Source organism: Hippopotamus amphibius, chromosome X, assembly GCF_030028045.1.
Source record: "Hippopotamus amphibius kiboko isolate mHipAmp2 chromosome X, mHipAmp2.hap2, whole genome shotgun sequence".
Lineage (NCBI taxonomy): Eukaryota > Metazoa > Chordata > Mammalia > Artiodactyla > Hippopotamidae > Hippopotamus > Hippopotamus amphibius.
Genome location: NC_080203.1, coordinates 90,694,862 through 90,718,427, shown reverse-complemented (window position 1 = coordinate 90,718,427; position 23,566 = coordinate 90,694,862). Strand labels below are relative to the sequence as shown.

At 42.8% G+C, this 23,566-nt stretch overlaps 1 protein-coding gene across 5 annotated transcripts in view; it reads right to left on the bottom strand.

The window, feature by feature from the left end:
* SMC1A (structural maintenance of chromosomes 1A) overlaps positions 1 to 23,566 on the bottom strand; it is a 60,589-nt gene that overhangs the window by 18,773 nt on the left and 18,250 nt on the right. For all 5 annotated transcript variants that reach the window (XM_057717528.1, XM_057717526.1, XM_057717529.1 and 2 more), the window contains exons 2-19: positions 23,329 to 23,517; positions 23,093 to 23,205; positions 21,955 to 22,158; positions 21,623 to 21,861; positions 20,732 to 20,990; positions 20,502 to 20,642; positions 19,481 to 19,563; positions 19,119 to 19,326; positions 17,975 to 18,160; positions 17,702 to 17,881; positions 17,455 to 17,601; positions 17,218 to 17,355; positions 16,135 to 16,251; positions 15,922 to 16,028; positions 12,651 to 12,792; positions 9,919 to 10,064; positions 9,674 to 9,827; positions 8,522 to 8,632 (exon numbers count right to left, since the gene is read on the bottom strand). In XM_057717528.1, coding sequence (XP_057573511.1) covers positions 8,522 to 8,632; positions 9,674 to 9,827; positions 9,919 to 10,064; positions 12,651 to 12,792; positions 15,922 to 16,028; positions 16,135 to 16,251; positions 17,218 to 17,355; positions 17,455 to 17,601; positions 17,702 to 17,881; positions 17,975 to 18,160; positions 19,119 to 19,326; positions 19,481 to 19,563; positions 20,502 to 20,642; positions 20,732 to 20,990; positions 21,623 to 21,861; positions 21,955 to 22,158; positions 23,093 to 23,205; positions 23,329 to 23,517 — 2,864 coding nt within the window. The remainder of the gene's footprint in view (positions 1 to 8,521; positions 8,633 to 9,673; positions 9,828 to 9,918; positions 10,065 to 12,650; positions 12,793 to 15,921; positions 16,029 to 16,134; positions 16,252 to 17,217; positions 17,356 to 17,454; positions 17,602 to 17,701; positions 17,882 to 17,974; positions 18,161 to 19,118; positions 19,327 to 19,480; positions 19,564 to 20,501; positions 20,643 to 20,731; positions 20,991 to 21,622; positions 21,862 to 21,954; positions 22,159 to 23,092; positions 23,206 to 23,328; positions 23,518 to 23,566) is intronic.

Here is a 23,566-nt window from a genome sequence, read left to right as displayed (position 1 = left end):
GCACACAAGAGGGGAACCTAACTCAGACACTGGGGCTAGGGAAGGCTTCCAGGAACATTTTTAAGCTCTGGTCTATAGGATGAATGGTGAGGACAGAGAAGGAATAGTCTTCTATGCAGACAGGAATATCACACAAAAAACCAGGGTTTATTCATGGTTCATTCAAGGAAATCAAAGCAATTCGAAAAAGTAATCAACTTTAATGAACTCCAAAAGCCAAACAGGGTAATTCCCTAACAGTCCAGTGGTTAGGACTCAGTGCTTTCACTGCCGGGCCCCAGGTTCAATGCCTGATTGGCAAACTAAGATCCCGCATGCCACACAGTGCAGCCAAAAACAAACAAACAAAACAAAAGCCAAACAAATAAAGGGCAATTCAACACAGCAATAATAGCAACTGTGTGTGTGTGTGCGCATGTGTGCTCGCCACCTGGGCTTGTGCATGTGCGCTGGGCAAGGAGACAAGGCTGGAGGCACATGAAGAAGCCTGATGACAAAGGGCCTTTTAGGCCTTGTGAAAAATTTGGACTTTATCCCAAGGGAGGTGAGGTACCACTGAATGACTTCAAGCACAGGAAGGACGTGAACATATATACATTTTAGAAAAGCCTTTCTGAACATCTCTCTCTATATATATATACTGCTATGGAGTGATCTGTGGATACGGCATAAGCAAAATACATACAAAAGGTACACAATAGAATGCTATCTCTTATCTAAGAGAGGGAATGTGAATATATCTACATACAAATACATTTGTATTTTAAAAATACAACAATAGAAAGATAATCCAAAAACTAAAATGGTCATACACAGAGGAAGGGAGGTGAAGCTGGACAAGAGAAAGGAAGCTAAACTCTTCACGTACCTTGTATTATACTTCTGGTTTTAGAATCAAATGAAGAATTTACATAATTATAAAACAAAATTAAATAGAATCAAAATGTGAAAGCCACTGGGTAAGAAAACTGTTGGGGAACAAGATAGTCACAAGATGCCAAAGAATCACCCTAAAGATTCCTTATTGCTTACAAAGGTAAAAGTGTATGCTTAGCATTGAGAACTGGCAATTGACACCTTAACTGAGGATCAAACTTAGCATCTTGAATAGTGGGACACCCTAATATTATGTGTCTCCCAGTGTGATGCAATATAAAGTACACAGTGGGGAATTCCCTGGTGGTCCAGTGATTAGGACTTGGCGCTTTCACTGTCATGGCCCAGGTTCAATTCCTGGTCAGGTAACTAAGATCCTGTAAGCCATGAGGCACAGCCAGCGCAGGGGTGAAATACACAATGAAATGCTCTTGCCAAAAAATTACTTAACCCAAATCTATCAAGCCTCTAAAATAGTTCAAACTTCCAATTTATAGGAAACACAAGGTTAGGAGGAACAAATTGAACAGAGTAATGAAAGGAAACTAACATATCCATAATGTACCCATAACATATCCTGTTCTTCAAGACAACATGCACACAGTTCAAAAGATAAATGTCATGGAAAAAAGTGAGGGGACTGCTTCACATTAAAAGAAACTAAACGGGACTTCCCTGGTAGCACAATGGTTAAAGAATTTGCCTGCCAATGCAAGGGACACGGGTTCGATCCCTGGTCTGGGAAGATCCCACATGCCGCGGAGCAACTAAGCCTGTGGGCCACAACTACTGAGCCTGTGCTCTAGAGCCCGAGAGCTACAACTACTGAGCCCTTGTGCCACAACTACTGAAGCCCGCGTGCCTAGAGCCCGTGCTCTGCAACAAGAGAAGCCACACCACAATGAGGAGCCTGCAGCATGAAGAGTAGCCCCTGGTCGCTGTAACTAGAGAAAGCCCTCACGTAGCAACAAACACCCAATGCAGCCAATAAATAAATAAATAAAAATAAAAAAACTAACTAAATAAATGAAACTAAAGAGACAGAACAACCAAAAGCAATGCATGAATCTGACTGGATCACAGCTTAAAAAAAATAAACTACTACAAAGGATACTTTGTAACAACTAGGGAAATTTGAATATGGGTGGAATATGAGATATAAAACTATTATTAATTTTCTTAGGTATAAAATTGAACTGTGGTTATGCAGGAGAATCCCTTGTTCCAGCATGCTGAAGAATTTAGAGTTTACATCCACAACTTCCTTCAAAAGGTTCAGCAAAAACAAAAAAAGTGTGCAGTGCAGAGGGAAGGAGGGAATCAAGATAGATAAGAGAGAAAGCAAACTGGGAAAATGTTTATTGGTCAATCTAAGGTGAAAAACATATGGTGTTCAACTGTACTATTCTTTCAATTTTTCTGTAGCTTTGAAGAGTTTCAAAATTAAACTTGGAAAAAATAAAGCAGAATGCTAAAAAGTGAAATCCTTTAAAAAATGAAAACTAAAGAAATCTGACTATATATTAAGCTGGTTAAACACTCAGAAGATTCTTTCAAATCAATTTAAAACATAGGACCATGACTATCCATGCCTAATGAACCATTAGCTTGAGGACAAAATGAACATCAAGGAAATCTTAAACAGCATTGAATAATCAAATTGTTACTAATAATATCTTACTGTGATTTTCCATAAATAAGATAGGCTAAAGTAAATATACTATTGAATACTTGCTAGAAACCAAGATTTTTAGCAAGAATATATGGAGACAAACATAAAATCAATGTTGAACTGTGAAAATTACAATTTTAATTGGAACTATCAATATGAACTCATGATACATTTTTCCCTCAAAATAAAAAAATGCATTTTGTAGCCCAGTCTACTGAAAAGTTCTAGAGGCACTGAGCAACCCAGCAGTCATGAACATTCCAGTGTCCAGATGGTAGCTGCTAAATAATAACATTCCCCACTAAAAGAAGTCAGAGCTTCTCAGAGAAACGGCTAATTCCAGATCTAGGGTGGGAATTGTAAAGGATGAGCCTGGACATACCAGAAAGCAAGGAAGATATTAAAGACTACTAGAGTTGTGTCAATATTATTCAGAAGCCAACTTGAATGAGTTCCCACTGGCCAAAGATGCAACAACTTGATGCAACAAAAAGGATAATAACCACAACAGAGTGCAACACATCAAATATGTTTGAATCCATAAGTTCATAATAACACAAAAACAACTCAGTGGACAAATCTTAACAATGCCAAAGAACCAACTCATTATTTTATAAACTGGTAAATAAAGGGAAAGAATCAAGCACATATATCTTGCCTTTCCTGTACAAACTACCTCAGGGTAACCAAATAACTGATGAGAGGAAATCTCTTTACAGTATTCCAGCTAATAAAGAAATGATAGAATAAGATGACCATTTTGCAACCCCTGATGAATTATGTAATGGATGTAGGCAATAATCATCATGGCTGCAAGCCACACAAAAAGTGCCACTGACCAGACATTATAAACCTCCTGATGAAGTAACATCATATGAAGTAGTCTTGACCAAAATAAACCCCAAAACTTGAATCTAATCAAACCTCTAGATCTGAGCTGTCCAATACAGTGGCCACAAGCCACATGTCACTACTGAGTATGAAAAATGCAGCTAGTGCGACAGAGAACTAAAGTTTTAATTTTATTGAATGCTAGCTAATTTAAAAACTGATACTCAATTCAGTTACTACAAAACTTCTAAGTATATTTGGAACAACTTGGGTATGTGGCTTTCCTTTTTCAATTGTAAGTTTTAGGATATCTAAATACAGATCAAGTATTTTTGAGGAAATTTTAGCATCCAAATTGAGACGTGCTGGAAGCTTAAAATAGACAATGAATTTTGAAGACTTAGTACAGAGAGATGGTTAAATATCTCATCAATAATTTTTCTACTGTTTACACATTGAAATAATTCTTTTGGATATACTGAGTTAAAAAAATATAGTATTAAAATTAATTTCACCTTTTAAAAGTTACACATGTGGCTCATACTATATCTCTATTGAACAGCACTGATCTACATCCAACTACCCACTTACAGGAACTACGGGGATAGCAAAGCTTACTTTTTTGCTTTGTTTTGGGGGAACATTTTAAAAACCAGAGGACACAATCAACAAAGTACAGAATGTAGAAAATCCTTCAGGAGAAATGAGAGAATTTCTTCAATAACAATAAATATTGCAGAGAAAAATAAAAACAGAGGGGAAACTTTTGGATTAAATGAGGATTAAGAGACATTATCAACAAATCACTGTATCAATCATCTATCTTTCTTTCATCTTATTTGATTCCCAATTCAAGCAAGCAAACTGTGAGTGTATGTTTGTGTATAACAATCAGGGAAATGTGAATACTAATCATAATATTAATATTAAGGAGTTATACAATAATATATAACTCCAATGTTAAGTTATTGGTTTTTTAGTATGATAATGATTCTAAATATTTTTAAGAATATTCTCTTATAGATACATTCTGAAATATTTACAAATGAAATGACATGGTGCCCAGAATTTATTTTTTTATTTTTTTAATTTTTAAAAATTTATTTATTTATTTATTTATTCTATTGGCTGTGTTGGGCCTTTTTTGCTGTGCATGGGCTTTCTTTTTAGTTGTGGTGAGTGGGGGCTACTCTTCGTTGTGGTGCGTGGGCTCCTCATTGCAGTGGCTTCTCTTGTTGAGGAGCACGGGCTCTAGGTGCGTGGGCTTCAGTAGTTGCAGCACATGGGCTCAATAGCTGTGGCTCACGGGCTCTAAAGCGCAGGCTCAATAGTTGTGGCGCACGGGCTTAGTTGCTCCGCGGCATGTGGGATCTTCCTGGAGCAGGGATCGAACCTGTGTCCCCTGCATTGGCAGGCGGATTCTCAACCACTGCACCACCTAGGAATCCCCCAGAATTTATTTTTAAATAACCTGGGCGTGGGGAGGAAAGGAGAGAATGCAGTGTATGGGGGTGCACATGAAACAAGTTTGGGCATGAGCTGGTAATTGCTGAAACTGGTGACAGCCACACGAGACAGCACTGTACTATTTTACTTTTGCATATGAGATTTTCCATAATAAAAACCTAAAAATAAGAACAATAGCAAAAATCAATTTGAAGTGGCTCCCACTGGGCCAAGAATGGGACAATTTGAATATCAAAAAGAAAAATGACTCCAAGTAGACTGAAACATACCAAGATACATTTAAACACTTAAGTTTATGATAAATATAAATTAGAAACCTCACTGATCACCTTTAAGGGTTACCAGGGCAACCAACTCATCTGAAAGCTGGTAAATACAGGCAAAGAATTAAATATTTATCCTACCTTTTCTGTACTAACTATATTTCAAGGGAACTAAACAGTTGATGTGAAGAAGTTCTTTTCAGAAATCCAATTAATAGGGACTTCCCTGGTGGTCCAGTGGTTAAGAATCTATGTTCCAATGAAGGGGACGGGGGTTTGATCCCAGGTCAGGGAACTAAGATCCCACATGCCACACGGCAACTGAGCCTGAGCAATGCAAGCAAGCCACAACTAGGGGGCCCGTGTGCCACAACTACTGAGCCCATGTGCTCTGGAGCCTGTGCACTGCAACGAAGAGCCCACACGATTGAAGAGTGAAGAGCCCACGTGTCACAATGAAGACCCGATGCAGCCATAAATAAATAAATAAATAAATAAATATTTTTAAAAAGAAATCTAATTAATAAATGTAGGAGGAAGGAAAGAATCAGCAAATTACCATTTAGCAGCCCTTAATAGATGTAGGCAATGATTGTTCGTTAATAGCTGCTAAAACCAGCTGTGAAGGGCTGATAGGGAACTTTTTATAAGTTGGAGCTGCGACTTCCCTGGTGGCACAGTGGTTCAGAATCTGCCTGTCAATGCAGGCGACACAGGGGCGATCCCTGGTCTGGGAAGATCCCACATGCCGTGGAGCAACTAAGCCGGCGGCTACAACTACTGAGCCTGTGCTCTAGAGCTGGCGAGCCACAACTACTGAGCCCATGTGCCACAACTACTGAAGCCTGTGCACCTAGAGCCCGTGCTCCACAGCAAGAGAAGCCACCACACTGAGAAGCCCGCGTACCGCAATGAAGACCCAATGCAGTCAATACGTAAATAAATAAATATTAAAAAAAATCGATGGGCCTAACAACACCAGAACCTGGTGATCATGACTGTTTTTCCTTTTTTAACTTTACATTATATAAATTCTGAAACATTCACAAAAATGCAGAGAATATTACAAGGAACCCCACGTACCTATTATCAGCTTCAATAATTATCAAACCATGGCATATACTCTGCCATCTACACCCAATTTCTTTCTATATTCAATTATTTTAAAGCAAATCTCAGATGTTTCATCCATGAATACCTCAGTATATATATCTCTAAAACAGGGTTTCTGAATCTTAGCACTAATGATATTTTTGGTCAGATAATTTGTTGTTGTGGGGGTTGTCCTTTGGGCACTGTAGGATGTTTAGCAGCATCCCTGCTGTCTACCCACTAGCTACTGGTATCAACCTCTGCCCCAGTTGCGACAACTGGGTGTGACAAGAGTATCTCCAGACATTACCAAATGTCCCCTGGGGAGGCAAAATCCACCCCACCCATTGAGAACCACTGTTGTAAAAGGTAAGGACGTTTTAAACATAAAACCACAATACCATTATCACCTCAAAATATTAACAGCAATTTCTGTGCATCATAAACTATCTGGTCAGTGTTCAAATCATCCTGATTGTGTTACATAAAAAATTTTTCACAGGTTTTTTCAAAGTATGTTCCAAATAAAGTGCCCACGTTACAAATGGCTGATATGTCTCTTTAAATCTCATTTAATCTATAAATTCCCCTGCCTCTCTTTCCTTTTTAATGGATTCAAGAGAGGGCCACACATTCTAATTGGTCCTGCCTCATAAGTCTATAAAAGTTCTCCCTTTCTGTTTCTTTCTTCCCATTTATTTATGGAAGAGACCATGTCTTTTGTCCTTTAGAGTTTCCCACAGTCTGGATTTAGCTAACTGCATGCCTGTGCTTTTATCTAACATGTTCCTCTGGCACCAGTGTTTCATATAATTAGTGGATATAAAAGCTTAATCAGACCCTTGTTTGAGTTTTTGGCAAGAATATTTTACAGGTAATGTTTAGCATTCATCAATCTTATCATTACAAAAATAGAGAGAACTGACATTCAGTATCTACTAATGCGATGCAAAAGGAAGTTCACAAGTACACAGCACCACCTATGATATATTCTTGCCAAAAATAAAAAACGAACCTGAATCCAATCAAACCCTAGATTTAACTACCAGTTTACAGGAAACACAGGGATGGAAGAACATGTTAAAAAACATCACGGGACACAATCAGCCAAATTCAGAGTATAGAAAATTGTGTAAGACCAATGACCCAGTTTCTTCCATAAATAGGAAGAAAAAAATAAAAAGGGATAAGAAAATGTTATAGACCATAAGAGACGAATTTTAACACATGGACCTCACTTGAATCCTGATTTAAACACACAACATTTTTTAAAAAAGATATTTATGGGACAGTCATGGAAATCTAAACATTTACTGAATATCAGGTGACATTACAGAGTTAGTGCTAATTTTTTGGTATGATATCGTGATTACATTTTTTAAAAAAGATTCTTCCTAGAGATATATACTACGGTAATTATGAATAGAATATCTAGAATTTGATTTAAAATGTGCCAATCAGGAGGGGGAAAGATATAAAAAACAGGATTGACCATAAGCTGCTAATTATTGAATCTGGATGATGGGTACCTGGGGTTCATTTTATCATTGTCTCTACTTTTGTATGTTTAAAAATTTCCATAATAAAAAGTTTTTTTAAAAAAATCAAGTCCCCTTGGCTATAAGAAAAGATTGGAAAGCATCAGAAGCTATTTAGAAGGCTCCTGCAGTAGTCCATGTGACTGGTGAAAGCAGCCTGCGCTAGAGAGACAGTGAAAACAGAAAAGAGTAGAATTCAGTCGATGTTTGGAAGGTAAAATTGACAGGGCTTGGTAATTCACTGAATATGCAAAGTGAAAGAGAGAGTCAAGGACAAGGCTCAGATTTCTGGCTTGAACCTGTGGCTGGCACTGAAGAGAAGAGGCAGATTTAGGGAGGAAGGCTGCAGTTTGTGGTACCTGTGGGACCTAGCACAAGGATGGCAGCTGAAGCCAGGGGAGTGGGGGAGATACCCAAGGATGAGAGAATGCCAAATGAGAAGGAAAGGATGCCTGGGACAGAGCCCTGAGGAACCCTTGAGGTCTATCTGTTCACTGTACAGGAGCCTGTTCTTCATGTATCTGGGCTGAGATGTACACACAGGTGGAAGGGGAAGACTAGCAACAGGCAGGAATGGGGACAGCTGGGGGGCGGGGGGGGTGGAAGATGTGCCTCTGTCTGTGTGTGCATATGGGGGGAGACCCTGGATCACAACTCCACCCCCACCTTGCCAGCCCACCCCTCTTTCCAGACATGGTCTGTCTCCACTGGGCCCCTAGATGAGCCGACCCCCTCTCTGGACAGCTGGGAAGATGTACCTACCCCCCGAGGCTGAGCCTCACCTTCAGATCCTCACATAGGTCACCGTAGTCAATCTCGATGAGGGCCTCTCGTGCATAGATATTGGAAGTTCGTTGGGAGCCACTCACTGAATCCTCCCCCTGGGAGCTACCCTGCAATGGCAAGAGGGAGAGTCAAATGGAGCCAACTGGCCATAAGAGTGCTCGCTCCTCTAGAGGGGGTGGGGGGCTCCTTTGCAGTCTTCAACATCTTTGAGAAGCACCTTGCTAGAGAGCACTTGTGGCAAAAGGAAGAGCAGCTTTGATGGTAGAAGGACCTGAGTTCAAAATTGGGCTCTACCGCTGACTGGGCTCTGGGTGCGACCCTTGGCAAGCCATGCTGTTGCTTAATCCTCATTTAAACACACAAATGCTCATCTGTAACATGGGACGATGCCTGCCTGGCAGGGCTGCACTTAGGGTTAGGAATAATTATATCACATGTTACCATGATGCCTGGCACACTGCCAATGTTCAAAAGGTTTTGCTGAATTAAATGGAAGTGCTATTTGGGAATAAAGGAGAGAGAAAGACATGTGGGACTGAGATACATGTTCAGGTCAAAGACAAGATATCTGCAAACCTCCTTTCAGTTAACATTCCCACCCCTTGCTACCAAGCTTCACTTCCAGTGGATAAAATGACTTGGCTCTTCTATTGACTGGTGTCCCTCCCTTTTCCATAACTAAACTTCATCACCTCTGCATTGCTGATCTCCCTTACCCAATCCCATCCTGGCCAACCTCCCTCACTGCAGCTAAGTTACCATCCTTCAGGTCCCTCAGCTTCTGTCTTCCTTTGCTCTTGGCTAATGTCCCTCAATTTCCACTCCTACCAATATCCAACACCTGCTGGCACTATTTTAGCTCAAGTCCCTAAGGTTAATGAATGATTTCCTCTTCTCCTGGCTTACTTCCCTCACCACCTAATGACATGCAGCCCTATCCCCAACAACTTCCCTCTCACACCAAGGCTATTACCTTTCACCCCACCTGCCTTCACAGCCTCACTCTGCCTCGTGTCCCCTGCATCCCTCCTTTTGTCCCTCACCACCCCTACTCACCACCCTTCTCTCTCTCTCCTGCTCTCCCTAGCCACCTTCATCCCTCATTGCTGGTTATGTTGTTCACAGCCCACACCCACCATAATACTCACCTCTTCCTGACTAATATCATCCATGGTTCCCTTAGACAGTGGCAACTTGATGTCCTGCATCTTGCAGGCCTGTAACAGGTTGTGGCGGTCACTGCGCTTCTGTTCAAGCTTGGTCTCGATAGCTGTCACCTCCTTCTGTAAATGGGTCATTTCCCTAAGAAGATCCAGGGAGACAGGTGAGACCCAAATCCAGCAAGCTGCCCATACTACATACTTCCCCCAAGCCCAGGCCTGAACCCACTCACTTGTTGGCGCCCCCCAGTTTCTTACGAATCTCCTCCATCTCGTGGTTCTTGTCATTCACCTCTGACTTCTTGGCCAGGTGCTGATTCTTCAGGTCTTGTAGCTGGGCCATGGTCTCATCTATGATCTTCATGTGTCTTTGCTCCTCCTGGTCCCAGCAGGGTGAACAGGACAAGAATGAAGGCTTTCCCCAGCTCACCTTGGGATCTTCTCCCACTGTCCCCACCCTTTGCACCATGCAGTTTGTTGGAATCTATCTTCAATGAGCTCTGCTTTTACAAACCCCCATCACCCCCTGACTTCTTTTACCTTTTCCCAAATTATTTTGTTGACCTCCTTCCCACCCCAATATACAACTTGCCTGCTGTAGAAAAGTTAAAAGTACAGAAAAGTATGAAGCAGGGGGAAAATCACTCACAATCCTATCAGCCAGAGATAACCAATTAACTTTCAGCATATTTCCTCTGAGTATTATTTACAGATGCCTTTACATAATTGAGACAAACTCTATATTTTGTTTAATGTTATTGCTGTAGTCTCATTGTTTGTATTTCCCCAAAATTTACATGTTAAAATCCTAACCCCCAAAGGTGATGGTATTTGGGAGGTGATTAGGTTATGAGGGTGGAGCCTTCATGCATGGAATTAGTGCCCTTATCAAAGAGACTCCACAAAACTCCCCAACCCCTTCAGCCATGTGTGACATTATACAGTGAGAAGTCAACAGTCTGCAATCTGGAAGAGAACTTTCACCAAAACCTGACCATGCTGGCACCCTGATCTTGGACTTGCAGCCTCCAGAACTGTGAGAAATAAATCTCTGTCCTTCACAAGCCTTCTGACTTCTTTTACCTTTTTCCAATTTTGTTGACCTCCCCTCAACCCCAATATATAAGTTGCCTGCTGTAGAAAAGTTCAAGGTATAGGAAAAGTATGAAGTAGGAGGAAAAAAAGAAATTACTTGTAATCCCACCAGCCAGAGATAACCAATTAAAATTTAGCCTATTTCCTCCCAGCATTACTTATGGACAGGTCTATATAGTTGAGAGTAGACCGTAATTAAAAGTCTATATTCTGACTTAAATTTAAGCATCTTTTCCACATCAAGACTACTGTCATGAGCAATAACATCAATGTTTTTAAAAAACCCACACAAATAATACTGAGTATTTTCCATGAGTACACATATATGAATGCAAATGTATTTAAGTAAATGCCTATAAGGTCTGGAAGAATACACCCTACACAGGATTAGCCCCAGAAAGAATAAGGAGACTGGGATTGAGAGGGGTCAGTCAAAGGGGTTTGTATTCTTACTTATTACGTTCTGATTTTTTTTAAAGGAGAATGTTTTCATTTTGATCTGAAAGTCACAGATGGGGACATATCCGCAACTTTCTCTCAAATGGCTCATAGGAATTAATATGCATACCTAGAGTGCAATGCAAATATGATGTGAATGACTGATGAATCTTGGTGACAGGTAGATGGGAGTTCTTAGTACTATTTTTGCAACTTTCTGCTAAATTTAAAATGATTTCAAAATAAAAAGTCAAACAAATACATGATTCTGGGTCATCTAGATGTCCACCTACTCCTGCCCCAGGATTTTACTGCCTGATCTGCATTTGTATTTTAAGATTAAAATGACATCAAAGAGGACTACTTTAATTATCAGGGTTTAATGGGAAAAAACAAAACAAAATAAAAAAACCAAAAAACCCCCCAAACAACCAACAACAAACATAGGCAGACATAAAAGTCAAATGATATATTTAAACCAAGTGAGGATCAAATCACCTCAGGAGGGGATGTTGCGAGGAACAAAAGTTTCACAGGAATTTAAACAGAAGCGGTGTGGGGAAAGTGGGTGTGGGGAAAGTGAGTCGTCAGATAATAACTGGTGGCACAGGCATGCTTGACTCAAAGAAACTGAGCCGTGGCAGTCAGCTGCACAGGCGCACTGTGAAAAGGGACTCAGTTTTAGCAAAACACCATCATCTGTTGCACTGAGTTAATGTGGTTAATTATAAAATTCAATTTGGAAGTTTGTCCTGGCTTCTTGGTTAAGCGTTGTATGTTTGTACATATTTAACATTAAGGGTATTTTAAGCCAACACTGTAGATCATAGATCTTTAAAGGGGGTCGGTATATAACTAAAATTTGAAACCATTAAACTATACAAATACTTTTATGAATATCACATAATTTGCTAAATTCCTAATTCCCAGGGGACACTGGACAGTTTCCAATATGGAACTACAAATGCTGATCATAAACATCAACCTGTGTGCACAAAGCTGTGCCAGCATTTTGGATTTCCTCAGGTATTACCGAGTTAGGAGAAATATATTCTGAAGACTTTCAATGGATGGTGCCATATGGCCTAAGAATGCTAGTCTTGTGCATCATGGCCAGTATCCTCTCTTTTTTTTTTCAAATCCTGGGTGATGTGATAGGAAACAAATTACATGTAATTGTTGCTTTAATCTGCATTTCTCTGAATTTCTACTAAGGCTACATTATGTACATGTATGTGTTTGTGGGTTATTTGAAACTCTTCTCTTTTTTTTGGAATCTCTTCTTGAACTGTATGTGCCACTTACTCATTTGTTCTCCCTATTTAGGTCTTTGTGTTTTTCTTAGAGGAAGGCTTTATAAATTAGGGATATCATCTCTTCCAATTTTTCCTCCTAGCTTTTAAGTTTAGTTTTTCATGCTCTTCTTCCTTACCTTTTTGAGCTTTTCTATCTCATTTTCATCTTTTTTCACTGTCTGCTCCCACATGTGTACTTTATCCTGGTCCTCCTTCAGCTGGTTCTTTTCAAAATCCAACTGGATACCCAAGCGGGTCTTCTGATTCTCAAACTCCAAACTGTGGGGAGAAAGGAGAACTAGACCTAGGGCATAGCAACTCAGTTACTGCTGAATTTCAGTCACTACTCAGCTCATCCACAAAGATCCACATAAAAGTGTTCCCTGAAGTTACAGAACTAAGTTCTTTGGTCTAGCTTTGTAGATATGGCACAAGGCAGAGGAGACGGGGCCTAACTTCATTAATCCTCCTTTAGACAATGGAGCCCCACCCCACCCCACCCCCAAGTTCCTGGAAGGAGGCACAAAAAGGTCCATAGCTGAACCCACCAGCTATGATAATTCCTATTTATTAAGCGTCTGTGTAATTTACATACATTACCTGTAATCCTCTAATGAACAGCTCCACAAGCAGGCATTATTATCCTAATTTTACAAGTGAGGAAACTTGGGCCAAGAGGTAAAAGACCTTGCCCAAGGCCACACAGCTAGCAAATGTGAGATTAGATCCCAAGTTTAAACACCAAAACCTGGGTTTCTTCTCCTATGGCATCCTTGCAATATAATGTGGTGGGATAAGAGGACTGGTATCCCAACTCTGCCATTTACTAGCAGTGAATCTTAGACAAGTTATACTCTCCATGCCTGTTTCCTCACCTGAAAAATGGAAATAATAATTAGTACTTACCTCAGAATTATTGGGAGTTAATATGTATAAAGTCCTTAGAACCGTGCCTGGCACACACCAAGTACTCAACAAATTTTAGTTATCATTACCATCTCCAGGTATACTGGCTGTATTCAGTTCATATTCAGTTCATGGGCTTTGACTCTTTCCAACTATCCTTATACCCCTGCATACACCTCTCCCCCAAGATTCCAGAACCTCTAAAGGGGCAGATCTTGGATAGTAAAAAAACAAAAAAGAGAAAATAACAGATTCCTGCTAGTTCCCTTCTCCCCATCTCTATAGAAACTCAAGAGTATGTAACCAGCATGCATAGACACTAGCAGGACAGGCAGGGCTAACTTCCAACTGCCCCTCCACCCCCCAATATGGTGTGACAGATGCTGCCAGATGTCATGCTAACAGCTTAAACCTATTAGTAACTAAAATCCAAATGGAATGTAATTAACTCTATAATTTTGAGCTATGCAATTTTAAGTTCAATCTCTTAAGCATGACTCACAAAGCCTTCTGTGATCCGGCTCCTGCTGACCTCTCCAACACCCCCGCCTTCCTCCTGACCCCATTTTTCTGCTCCAGACGTTCAATACTCAGTTTGCAGAACAAGGTATGCTCTATCACACCTCTGAGCATGCTGTTCTCACCGCCTGGAACTCCCTTCTTCTGTCTACTGCCCGGCTGGCTAAATCCTACTCACTCTACAGGTCTCCAGTTCATTACTCCTTGTTCTGTAAAACCTTTCCTGATGATTGTGAGCAGGTTCTTAGTTTCTATCACATTATTGGGTTCCTCCCTTTTTGGTGCAGTTGAGTTAATCATACCATAGTCCACTAAACACTTACGATCACTGTCTGTATGAGACCTTTCCCTTGTCTCCTCTGGTTCAAACCAATTTCCACTCCTATTAGCTTCCCTACAGTGAGCATGTACACCAGTGACATACTTACATATATATAGATATACACACATACACATGTATGTATATAACCTTAAAAATGCATATCCTTATAAAATGTTGTTTTGTTTTTAAATTTATACAAACGTACAGTGTTATAAATTTACCCTTGTTACTGCCTGTAAATCTAGTTCTTGTCTGAACTGCTACACAGTAATCCCATAGTCTGTATACTCATCACATTTAACTTACACTTCTCTGCAGTGATGACCGTCTACATTGACACCAACATCCCACCATCACAAATGATGCCAAGCTGAACAACTCTGAATGTGTCTCTTTGTGACCCTGTGGCCAAGACTCTCTCTGGGATATAGACCCAGGAGTGACTCTGCTAAGTCATAGGGCTCATGTAGATTTATTTTCACCAAATACTGTTAGATTGTTTTAATTTGTATTTCTCTGATTAGGAATGAGACTGAACATCAATTCAGTTATTAGCCATTTGAGCTTCTCTTTGCATGAAATGCTAACTACATCCTCTGTCCATTTTTCTACTGGCTCTCTAGGTTTTTATTTTTCCTCTTGTTGATTAGCAGTTCCTTGAACATTTTCCTCTGTATTTTCCATGTACCTCAAGTACAGCATCATTCTGAAACTGCTGATCTACTGATTTGTCTCCCTCACTACTTCATAACTCCCTGAGGACAGGGATAGTCTCTGATTCAATTCTATATCCCTTGAGCCTGTCTTGGGGGTAGGAAAGCAATGAACAGTTACTGTATGAGTAATGGGCTAGATGAACTGCTGATTGAAGCCCTGGGTCAAGGGGGTGACCTCCTTCAGAGAGACTGTTGTGTTCATTTATCTCACCCTCATCTCCCCACCCTCTCCAATACCTAGCACAGGACAACTTGGCACAAGTAGGTATTCAAACAAGGCTTATTGAACAAATGAATAAACTAAAGTGGGAAAGAAAGGAGAAAATTGCTTTGTTCTTACTATTCTTCCAACCTAGAACTTTGGTCCTCCTCTCCCACATCACCTATCAGGATAATGACAATAATAAAAGCTAATATCTACTGGGAGTTCCCTGGTGCTCTAGTGGTTAGGATTCAGCACTTTCACTGCTGTGGCCCGAGTTCAATCCTACAAGTCACATGGTGCGACCAAAAAAAAAAAAAAAACCCACAAAACACACACACAAAAAACCTAATATCTATTGCTCTTAGTAGGTGTGTGAAGTATCATGCTAAATATAAGGATTAAGCCCAACCTCTGATCCACCCAACAATGATAGGTATCATTACTATCCCATTTGACACACAAGGAAACTAGGGTTTAGAGAGGTCAAATCACTGCCCAAGATAAATGAACCGTGCAACTGGGATTTTAACTCAGGTAAACCACATTTAAAGCTGGCACTCTTAATCCCTATACTGTGCCACATGCTTCCTTTATGTCCCTGTTCTTTACGGCTGACCTACAATAAATGCCCACTGTCCTAAAAGCTGCTCCCTGCCTTATGATGGCATCTGACTTCTCAGATATCAGGCTAGGGGCTCAAGGGCACCCCAGTCTCCCCTTCTACCCACACTTCCACCTACCGCTTCTTGGCGATTTCATTCTGCCGCTTCACCTTCTCTTCCTCAAACTCCCGGATGTTGCGCACACCAATTTCTCGACAAAACTCTTCAAATACCTCATCCTCTACCTGAGGGGAGAAGCAAGGGAGAGAAAAGGCCCTTTGGGTCAGAATGCTGCTTCCAGCCTTAGTCCTGCCCTGATGCACATGCTGGCATGGCTCATCCTCTACCAACCTGGTTCATCTTCTCCTTCAGGTCTTTCATTTCCCTCTCTCGGCTCTGGATGATCCTCTTGATATCATTGATTCGAGGCCCAAAGTTGGCTAGCTCACTCTCCAGCTTGGACTTTTCCTGAAGCAAATGGGGTTGAGAGGACAAGAGAGACCAGGATTCTTAGAGAAAAAGAGCCACTGAGTGTACCGGCCCCATGGACAGAAAGGGCTAACTCGCCACACAATGAGAGAACCTGACTTAGCACTACTCTAGTCAAGGCTGCATCATCTCTCACTTGAACCATCACATGGCTTCCTCCCTGGCCAGCTTCAATCCAAAAGGCTGAGCACACAGTAAACATCATTACTTACAGGTCCACACTCCCTCATCTATAACCCCTGGGGCCAGATATGTTTTGGAATTCAGACTTTTTGATTTTAGAAAAATGTTTATATATACTACATATTACATAACACCTCCAGGGTGGTCTCGGGAAGCACCTATAATCAAACACATTAATGTATCTAGAAAAGTATCCCACCCACAGGGACTGAAATATCTGTACCTCACTTTCAAAACTTTCAGAAGAAACTCAAATATTTGTTGAATGAATTGATTATGTTAATAGCACCTAACATTTACTCAACATTCACTGAGTACAAGGAATCGGTCTAAATACTGCACATATATTAAGTCATTCAATCTTTGCAAGGACCCCATAATTCTAACTCCCACTTTACAGATTAAGATGAAAAAAATGACACTGAGAGGTTTACTTTGTTTGTTTTTTTGTTTTGTTTTGTGTTTTGAGTACCTGCAATACATATATTTGACTGGAATATATTTTTCAAAAACTCTTACAAACCAGTACAAAAATGAGCAAAAGGTTTGAACAGACATGACACTGAGAGGTTTAGTAACTTGTCTTATGTCACACAGAGCCAAGATCTGAACTCCTGGCTGTCTGATTCTATGCTATGCCTGGTTCCCCAGAGCAGACTGGGAGGAGAGAGGTAAGTGGGACAAGGTCCCCACCCCCAGAAAATCCTAGGCCAGGAATGTGAGGATGGCCTTTGGCGAACAGGGCTGAAGGCCAGGCCCCACCTGCAGATTCAGGGCCAGATGGCGTGTCTTGGTCTGTTCTAGGTCACTCTGTGAGTACTTGAGTCGCATCTGCAGTCCATGGGCCTGAGACTGCACCTGACGTAGTTCTGCCTCTTTCCGCTTTGCCTTCATCTGCTCCTAAAGTGCACAAGAGAGAAGGGCTCGGTGGTAAGAAGATGGCCGGCTGGCCTGGGCTTAGGACCCCCATTCCTAGGGACAGCCCTGCCTGTGGCTTACCTTCAGCTCTTCTGTCAACCGCTCCTTCTTCTCTTTCAACTTGTCTACTGCTTTCTCATCCCAGCGCCGGGCCTTGGCCTTCAGGTCACTGGCCCCGCCAGAGATCACCCCTGACTTCTGGAACAGGGTCCCATCCAGTGCCACTGTCTACATACAGTAAGGAGAAGAGAGGAGGGGGGAGAATCTGAAGAGAGGAATCGCCAATACTAAGCCTGTCCAGCTCCAACCTGGGCAAGGGAATCCATACCTTGTGGCGCTGGTGGCCTCCAAAGGCAATGCGGCGGGCATCCTCCACATTGTCACAGACAAGGGCATTGCCACAAGCGTACTGAAGGGCCTTTTTAATGTGAGGTGGTTCATAGCGAATCACATCAATCACCAGCTTGGCCCCCTTCAGCTCCCGGAGTTTCTCATCTGTAGGTTTCACCTGTGAGAAGAAGCTCAGTTAAGTGGCAGAACACAGAGGGCTAGGAGGAGCAGCCCTCTCACACTGTCCTGACCCCATCACCACCAGCTTCACCTCCAGGTAATCAAGAGGCAAGAATGTCTCAGGCTCCCCACGCTGCTCCTTGATATACTGAATACAGTCCCGGCCTGTCTTCTCTGAGTCCACGATAATGGCATCCATGTTTTTGCCCAAAACCTTGGTTACTGCAATCTGATACTTCTTTTGTGTGGGCTGGCAGAGGTCAATGAGGCGGCCGTACTAAGGAAAGTCAAAAGAGAAAAGTAAAGCATGAGGCTTTTGGGAGCTGGCTTGGAGGGGGGGGGGGGGTCAGAATTTCTATCAGCAACACGGCCCCCACACTATGGAAGAAAAACCAACTGTGGCCCCAAAGCAATAACAACTTCAGGCAGTCATGTCTGAATCCAAAACCAACTTTCTAAACCTCACTTTTACCATTTCACAGACCACTGCCACCCCGGGCATTATGCCAGAGACCCTATATACATTATATCAAATTCTCGCAAACACCCAGCAAAATAAATCTCTTTGTCCAGTTCACTTCCTCCATGCTCCCCAAATCAACCATGGTTCCCTAAGAACTATCAGATAAAGGATAAGATCTTTAAGGGCAGTGACTGAGCCTAAATCATCCTTATCAACTCCCCAGCAGTGTCTACAGGAAAGATCCAGAAGTATTTGTGGAACCCAATTAAGTTGAACCCAAGGATGGGATTACAGCAATAGAGGGATAATATTCAGGGAATCTGGGAACTCAGGATTTGTTTCAAGAGGCCAAGAGATCTGATACAGCCTAGCAAACGCGCCGGTTGTTACACGCCAAAGGAGCTCATACTGAACCCTGCACAGAGCTACTTCCTGGAAGCTAATTCCTGTCCTGTGGCCCCTTCCCCTTCTCAAAGGCCTCTCCAGTTTGCCCACCTCCCACAGAGGAGTGGACGTAAGCAAGACAAAACTTTCATAAAGATACAACTGGTGTGATGAAAAGAACACGAGGATAAGAATCAGAACAAGTTGGGTTTGAATTGCAGTTCTTATAAACTATGCTGTTTTGAGCAAGTCATTTAACCTGACCCTCAGTTTCCCCAGCTGTAAAAATAGGATTAGCAATCCTGTCCTCACAGGGCTGCTGGGAAAATTATCTGACAGTGAGTGTGAAAGTAAGTGCTCAGGAAATGAGTTCCCTCTCCACTCTTACCACAGAGCCAGGGTACAGGCGCTTGATGCTTTCCATAATTTCTGCCTTTCGCTGTTGGCGGCTGCTCTCCTGCCGGTCGATGCGCGCATCCCCCAGCTGCTCCATCACCTGGTTCAGCTCCTTATTGATCTCGTCAATACGGCGCTTGGCCATCTCCACCTCCTCTGTCAGCTCCCCCTCTAGCTTCTTCTGCTCCTCTAGGGACTGCCTACAGAGTAGGGAAACACAGGGGTTACTCTGGCTGGCCAGAAAATATTCCTGGCTGAAAGGGACTCTGGGGGTCCTGCCTGGAGAGGGGCAGGACAGGTAGGGTTCACAAGAACAGGCCTGGATGTAAGATGGAAGGTTACAAAGCCACATACTTGCTAGTTGTGATGTATTCCTCCAGTTTCTCAATACGCTTCTGATTCTCTTCAATTTCCCGCAGCTTTTGCTTGATCTTGGCCTGGGACAAATACATTACATCACCATAGACTGAGTAAGTTAACTTCAAGACCATGGGGCCTTGGCTCACCCCCCATATGCCTGCTCATCCAAGAGCTCAGCAGTCACGGACAATCTGTCACTAGTGCAGGAGGCCTATTAAAAAGCAGACACACACACACACACACAAAGACACACAGACGATGTTCACTGTGGCTCTGTTAACTGATGGGGCCACTCTGGGCCCTATGAGAGCCTCTCAGGTGTTCTACCCAGCCTGGGCTATCTTCCTCACCAATCAGAGAGGCTCAAACCAAGACAAAGTAAAGCTTTCTGGGCCTTTCTGCATCTCTGTTTTCGCATCTGTAAAATGCAGGTAACCTCCACTTCACAGAATATACATTAAGTGCTTAACATATATTAGCTATTAATACTAATGCCTAATGCCTTCTTTTGAATATTTAAAAGTGCTTAGCATAATATCTGGAGCATTGTAGGCTCTTGGGGTACTATAATAACTTTCTATCATTCTTATTATTTTACTATTATTGTTATTAGAAAGATAGTAAGTGAAGTATACTTGAAAGTGTGGGCTTTAGGGACTTCCCTGTCGGCCCAGTGGTTAGAACTCTGTGCTTCCACTGCACGGGGTGCAGGTTCAGTCCCTGACTGGAGAACTAGGATCCCACATGCCACGAGGTGTGGCAAAAAAAAAAGTGTAGGCTAGACTGCCCAGGTTCACATCTCATTCTGCCACTTAATAACCTTAGGTAAATTACTTCACCTCTCTGCTACACTTTCCTCATTTGGAAAATGAGGAATTAAATGACTGCAAACATATGAAAAACAATACCTAGCACACAGTAAGTGCTTGCTAGATGTTAGCTATCATTACTCTTAAGACTATTGTTACTTCCTTTTCTCTGGACCATCATCCCTAATCTTATAAGGCATGCCCACCTCTGTCTCTACTTTCTTCCGCTCTTCTAGATCCAGCCGGTCCTGGTCGGCCTTCTGGTCTCGATTGAACTTCTCCAGCTCCTGGGCCAGGGTAGCTGCTCTCTTGCTGGCTTCTTCTTTCAACCGGTGATATTTCTTCACCTGTTTCAAGGAGAGGGATGACCAAGTCAGTCCATGTCAGCCCAGCGACCTCTCTACTCCCCACCCTCCCCCCACCCCCCAGAGATTACCTGATTCTCCTCCAGGGTCAAATCTCTGCCCTGACTCTGACTCTCCTCTTCCATCCGTTCCTCAAACTCCTGCCGGGCTTTCTCCACTGACAACATCTCCTTTTCCAGCTCATCCATGTCACCTTTACGCTTCTTATAATGCTTCTGAGCATTCTGTAGGGACTTCTTGGCTGCTTCCAGCTTCTTGATTTTGTGGGAGGTATTCTCCTTGGCTTTGATGTACTGAGGCCGCTTCTGGTTCAGCTCTGAGTCCTTCTCCCTTTTACCAGAGGGGAGGGGGGAAACCAGTTAGCACTGTGGGAGAAGAGAGGGTTCCAAGGCTTTTTAATCCAAAAGCGGCCTAAACCCCAAGCCTCAGGGAAATGCCTAAAAGAGCAAGGGCCTGATGCTCCACAGATCCTCAAAAAAGGGGCTATTCCCTAGAATTGATGGCTTCAGCCTGGCATTCCAGGTACTCTATAAGGTAAAACTACCACCCTTGCCTCAACCTTAGCCAGGCCAGGCCCCTCGGTAACAACTCCCAAGAATACTCTGTGTTCACGTAATCTGACCTAACCTTTTCACAAATTTCTGTCCTTTAAACTGCAAGCTCCAGTTTCCTCTTCTAGGAAGGGACTACCAACCACAAGTGGCTTCCCATCACTTCCTCTCGCTTGGCAAAGCCACCACCCCTTTCAAGTTCTCCTCTTCTGAGTACCTATCTACCAAGAGGTTGAGTACTTAAATACTCTATTTGTCTAAAATGAAAGTCAAGAAATGGGCCTGATTCTAGCCAAAGCAAGTCAAGGGGAAGACAGAGAAACTAGTACAGGCACTGGGCTCAGAGGAGCCCCAGGAAACGGCACAGCCTCTTGGCTTTCCACAAGTCACAGGCCTAGGTCTGCCACTTACTTGATCTCCTTCTCAATCTGCTGCTGTTCCCGCATCATTTTGCCTAGCTCCTTCTTCTTCTCCTTCAGCTCATCCTCTACTTTGTCCATCCGCTTCTTGTCCTTCTCAATCTCCTTGTTCTTAGAGGCCAGTTCTTTGTTAAGCTTCTCGATTTCCACTTCATTATGATAAAGTTTGAAAAGTTGCAACTGTACCTGAGCTCGCACCACCTCATCCTTCAGGCGCTGGTAGCGGTCAGCCTGTGCAAATAGGGATGTGGAGGCAGGGGTGCATCAGTAAGGCACTGGCTTCATCCTGGCCTCTCAGAGCCCAGAGGCAACCTGGCCACCTACCTCTTCTTTTTCTTGTTTGGCCTCCTTGCGTTCAGCTGCGATGTTTTTTTTGCGATGGTAATTAAACTGCGTGTCCTCTTCGGCTTTCACCATTTCCTTTTTTCGCTTGTCATATTCCTGGGCCAGCTCCCCAGAGCGACTGATTTCTTCAAAAAGAGCTGTCCTCTCTTTGGGGTTCTTCATGGCAATAGATTCCACAGCGCCCTAGTAAAGGCCAAAATACTCTCCCTACTTAGACCCTAGCCAGTCCAGTTCCCCCTACCCACTCCCACTCAATCATTCAGAAAAAGTTCACTGATCCCTTCCCCACACTGGGTGCCACATTTCACCACTGAGCTTTGAGGACACATTCCCTGCCCTCTGAAGTACATGGGGAACAGAAGAGATAGAAGCAGTGTGTTATGTGCAGTGACAGCAGTAGCACAGAAAAAGGACTAAATGAAGCTTGAGGGTAGGAGACTGGTAGGGGTCTATGTGGGAAGGGTCCTCAAAGGTGACATCTAAGCTGAGTTTGGAAGATGGGGAAGAAATTAACCAAGAAAGTAAGAGAGACAAGAATATTCCACGCAGAGGAAAATTAATATTGCAAAGGCCTGTAGGCCAAAGAAAGCAGGCGAATTTGGGGAACTGTAAAAGGTTTAATTAGGCTGGAGTGCAGGGCTAGAGGGGACAAGTATTGGCAGATGAGGCTAGTGAGGTGAGCAAGAACCAAAGGGTGGTGTTTCATGAGAGACAGGAGTTGGATTTCATGCTAAGGCAATGGTTCTCAAACTTTAGTGTGTATCATAATAACCTGGAGAGCCTGGGAAAACACAACTGGCGTAGAGCCTGAGAATGTACATTTCTAACATGTCCCAAGTTGATGCCAATCTGGAGACTACAATTTGAGAACTGCCATCAGAAAGCAACAAGAAATCACTGAAATGTTTTAAGGAGAGGAGGTAAAGTAAAACATGTGTGCTCTCATAAGATGAACGTGGCCTAGGGGATGAACAGGAAGGGGCCAGACTGGAGTTGGGAAGCTCAGTGAGGAAGCTGCTACATTAGTTCAGGATAGAGACAACAAAGCCAGAGATGGAGCAGGCCCAGCGGGGATGGGCCAAAAAGCACATAGCCAATAATTGTTAAAAATGCCCACCTGGAAGACGAGGAAGTTACGAGCTTTGATAAGAATGCCCAACTTCTCTAATTCCTCACTGTACTCATGTAGCTGGACCACTTTGTTGTTGATCTTGTACTCAGAGGAACCCCCTACAAGATAACGTATGAGTCAGCCAAGGGTCAGGCCTCCCTCCTACCCCAACAAACTAATCTAGCCACACATACCCCCACCCCCATGGACCCAAGGAAAACCTTCTGGCCAGCCTCACCCACCAACAATGACACGGGCAAAGGTGCGGTCCTCAGCACCCTCCTCAGAGTAGACCATGCTGACAAAGGCCCGGTTGGCAGCTGGCTTGCCCACAGGAGCTCCATGGATCAGGTCTCTCAGGGTCTTTACCCGCAGGTTGCTGGTTTTCTCACCCAACACAAAGCTGATGGCATCCATGAGATTTGACTTACCTAAGGTCAGATGGGACAAAGTAGAGGAGGGGAAGTCAGGAAGAAAGGG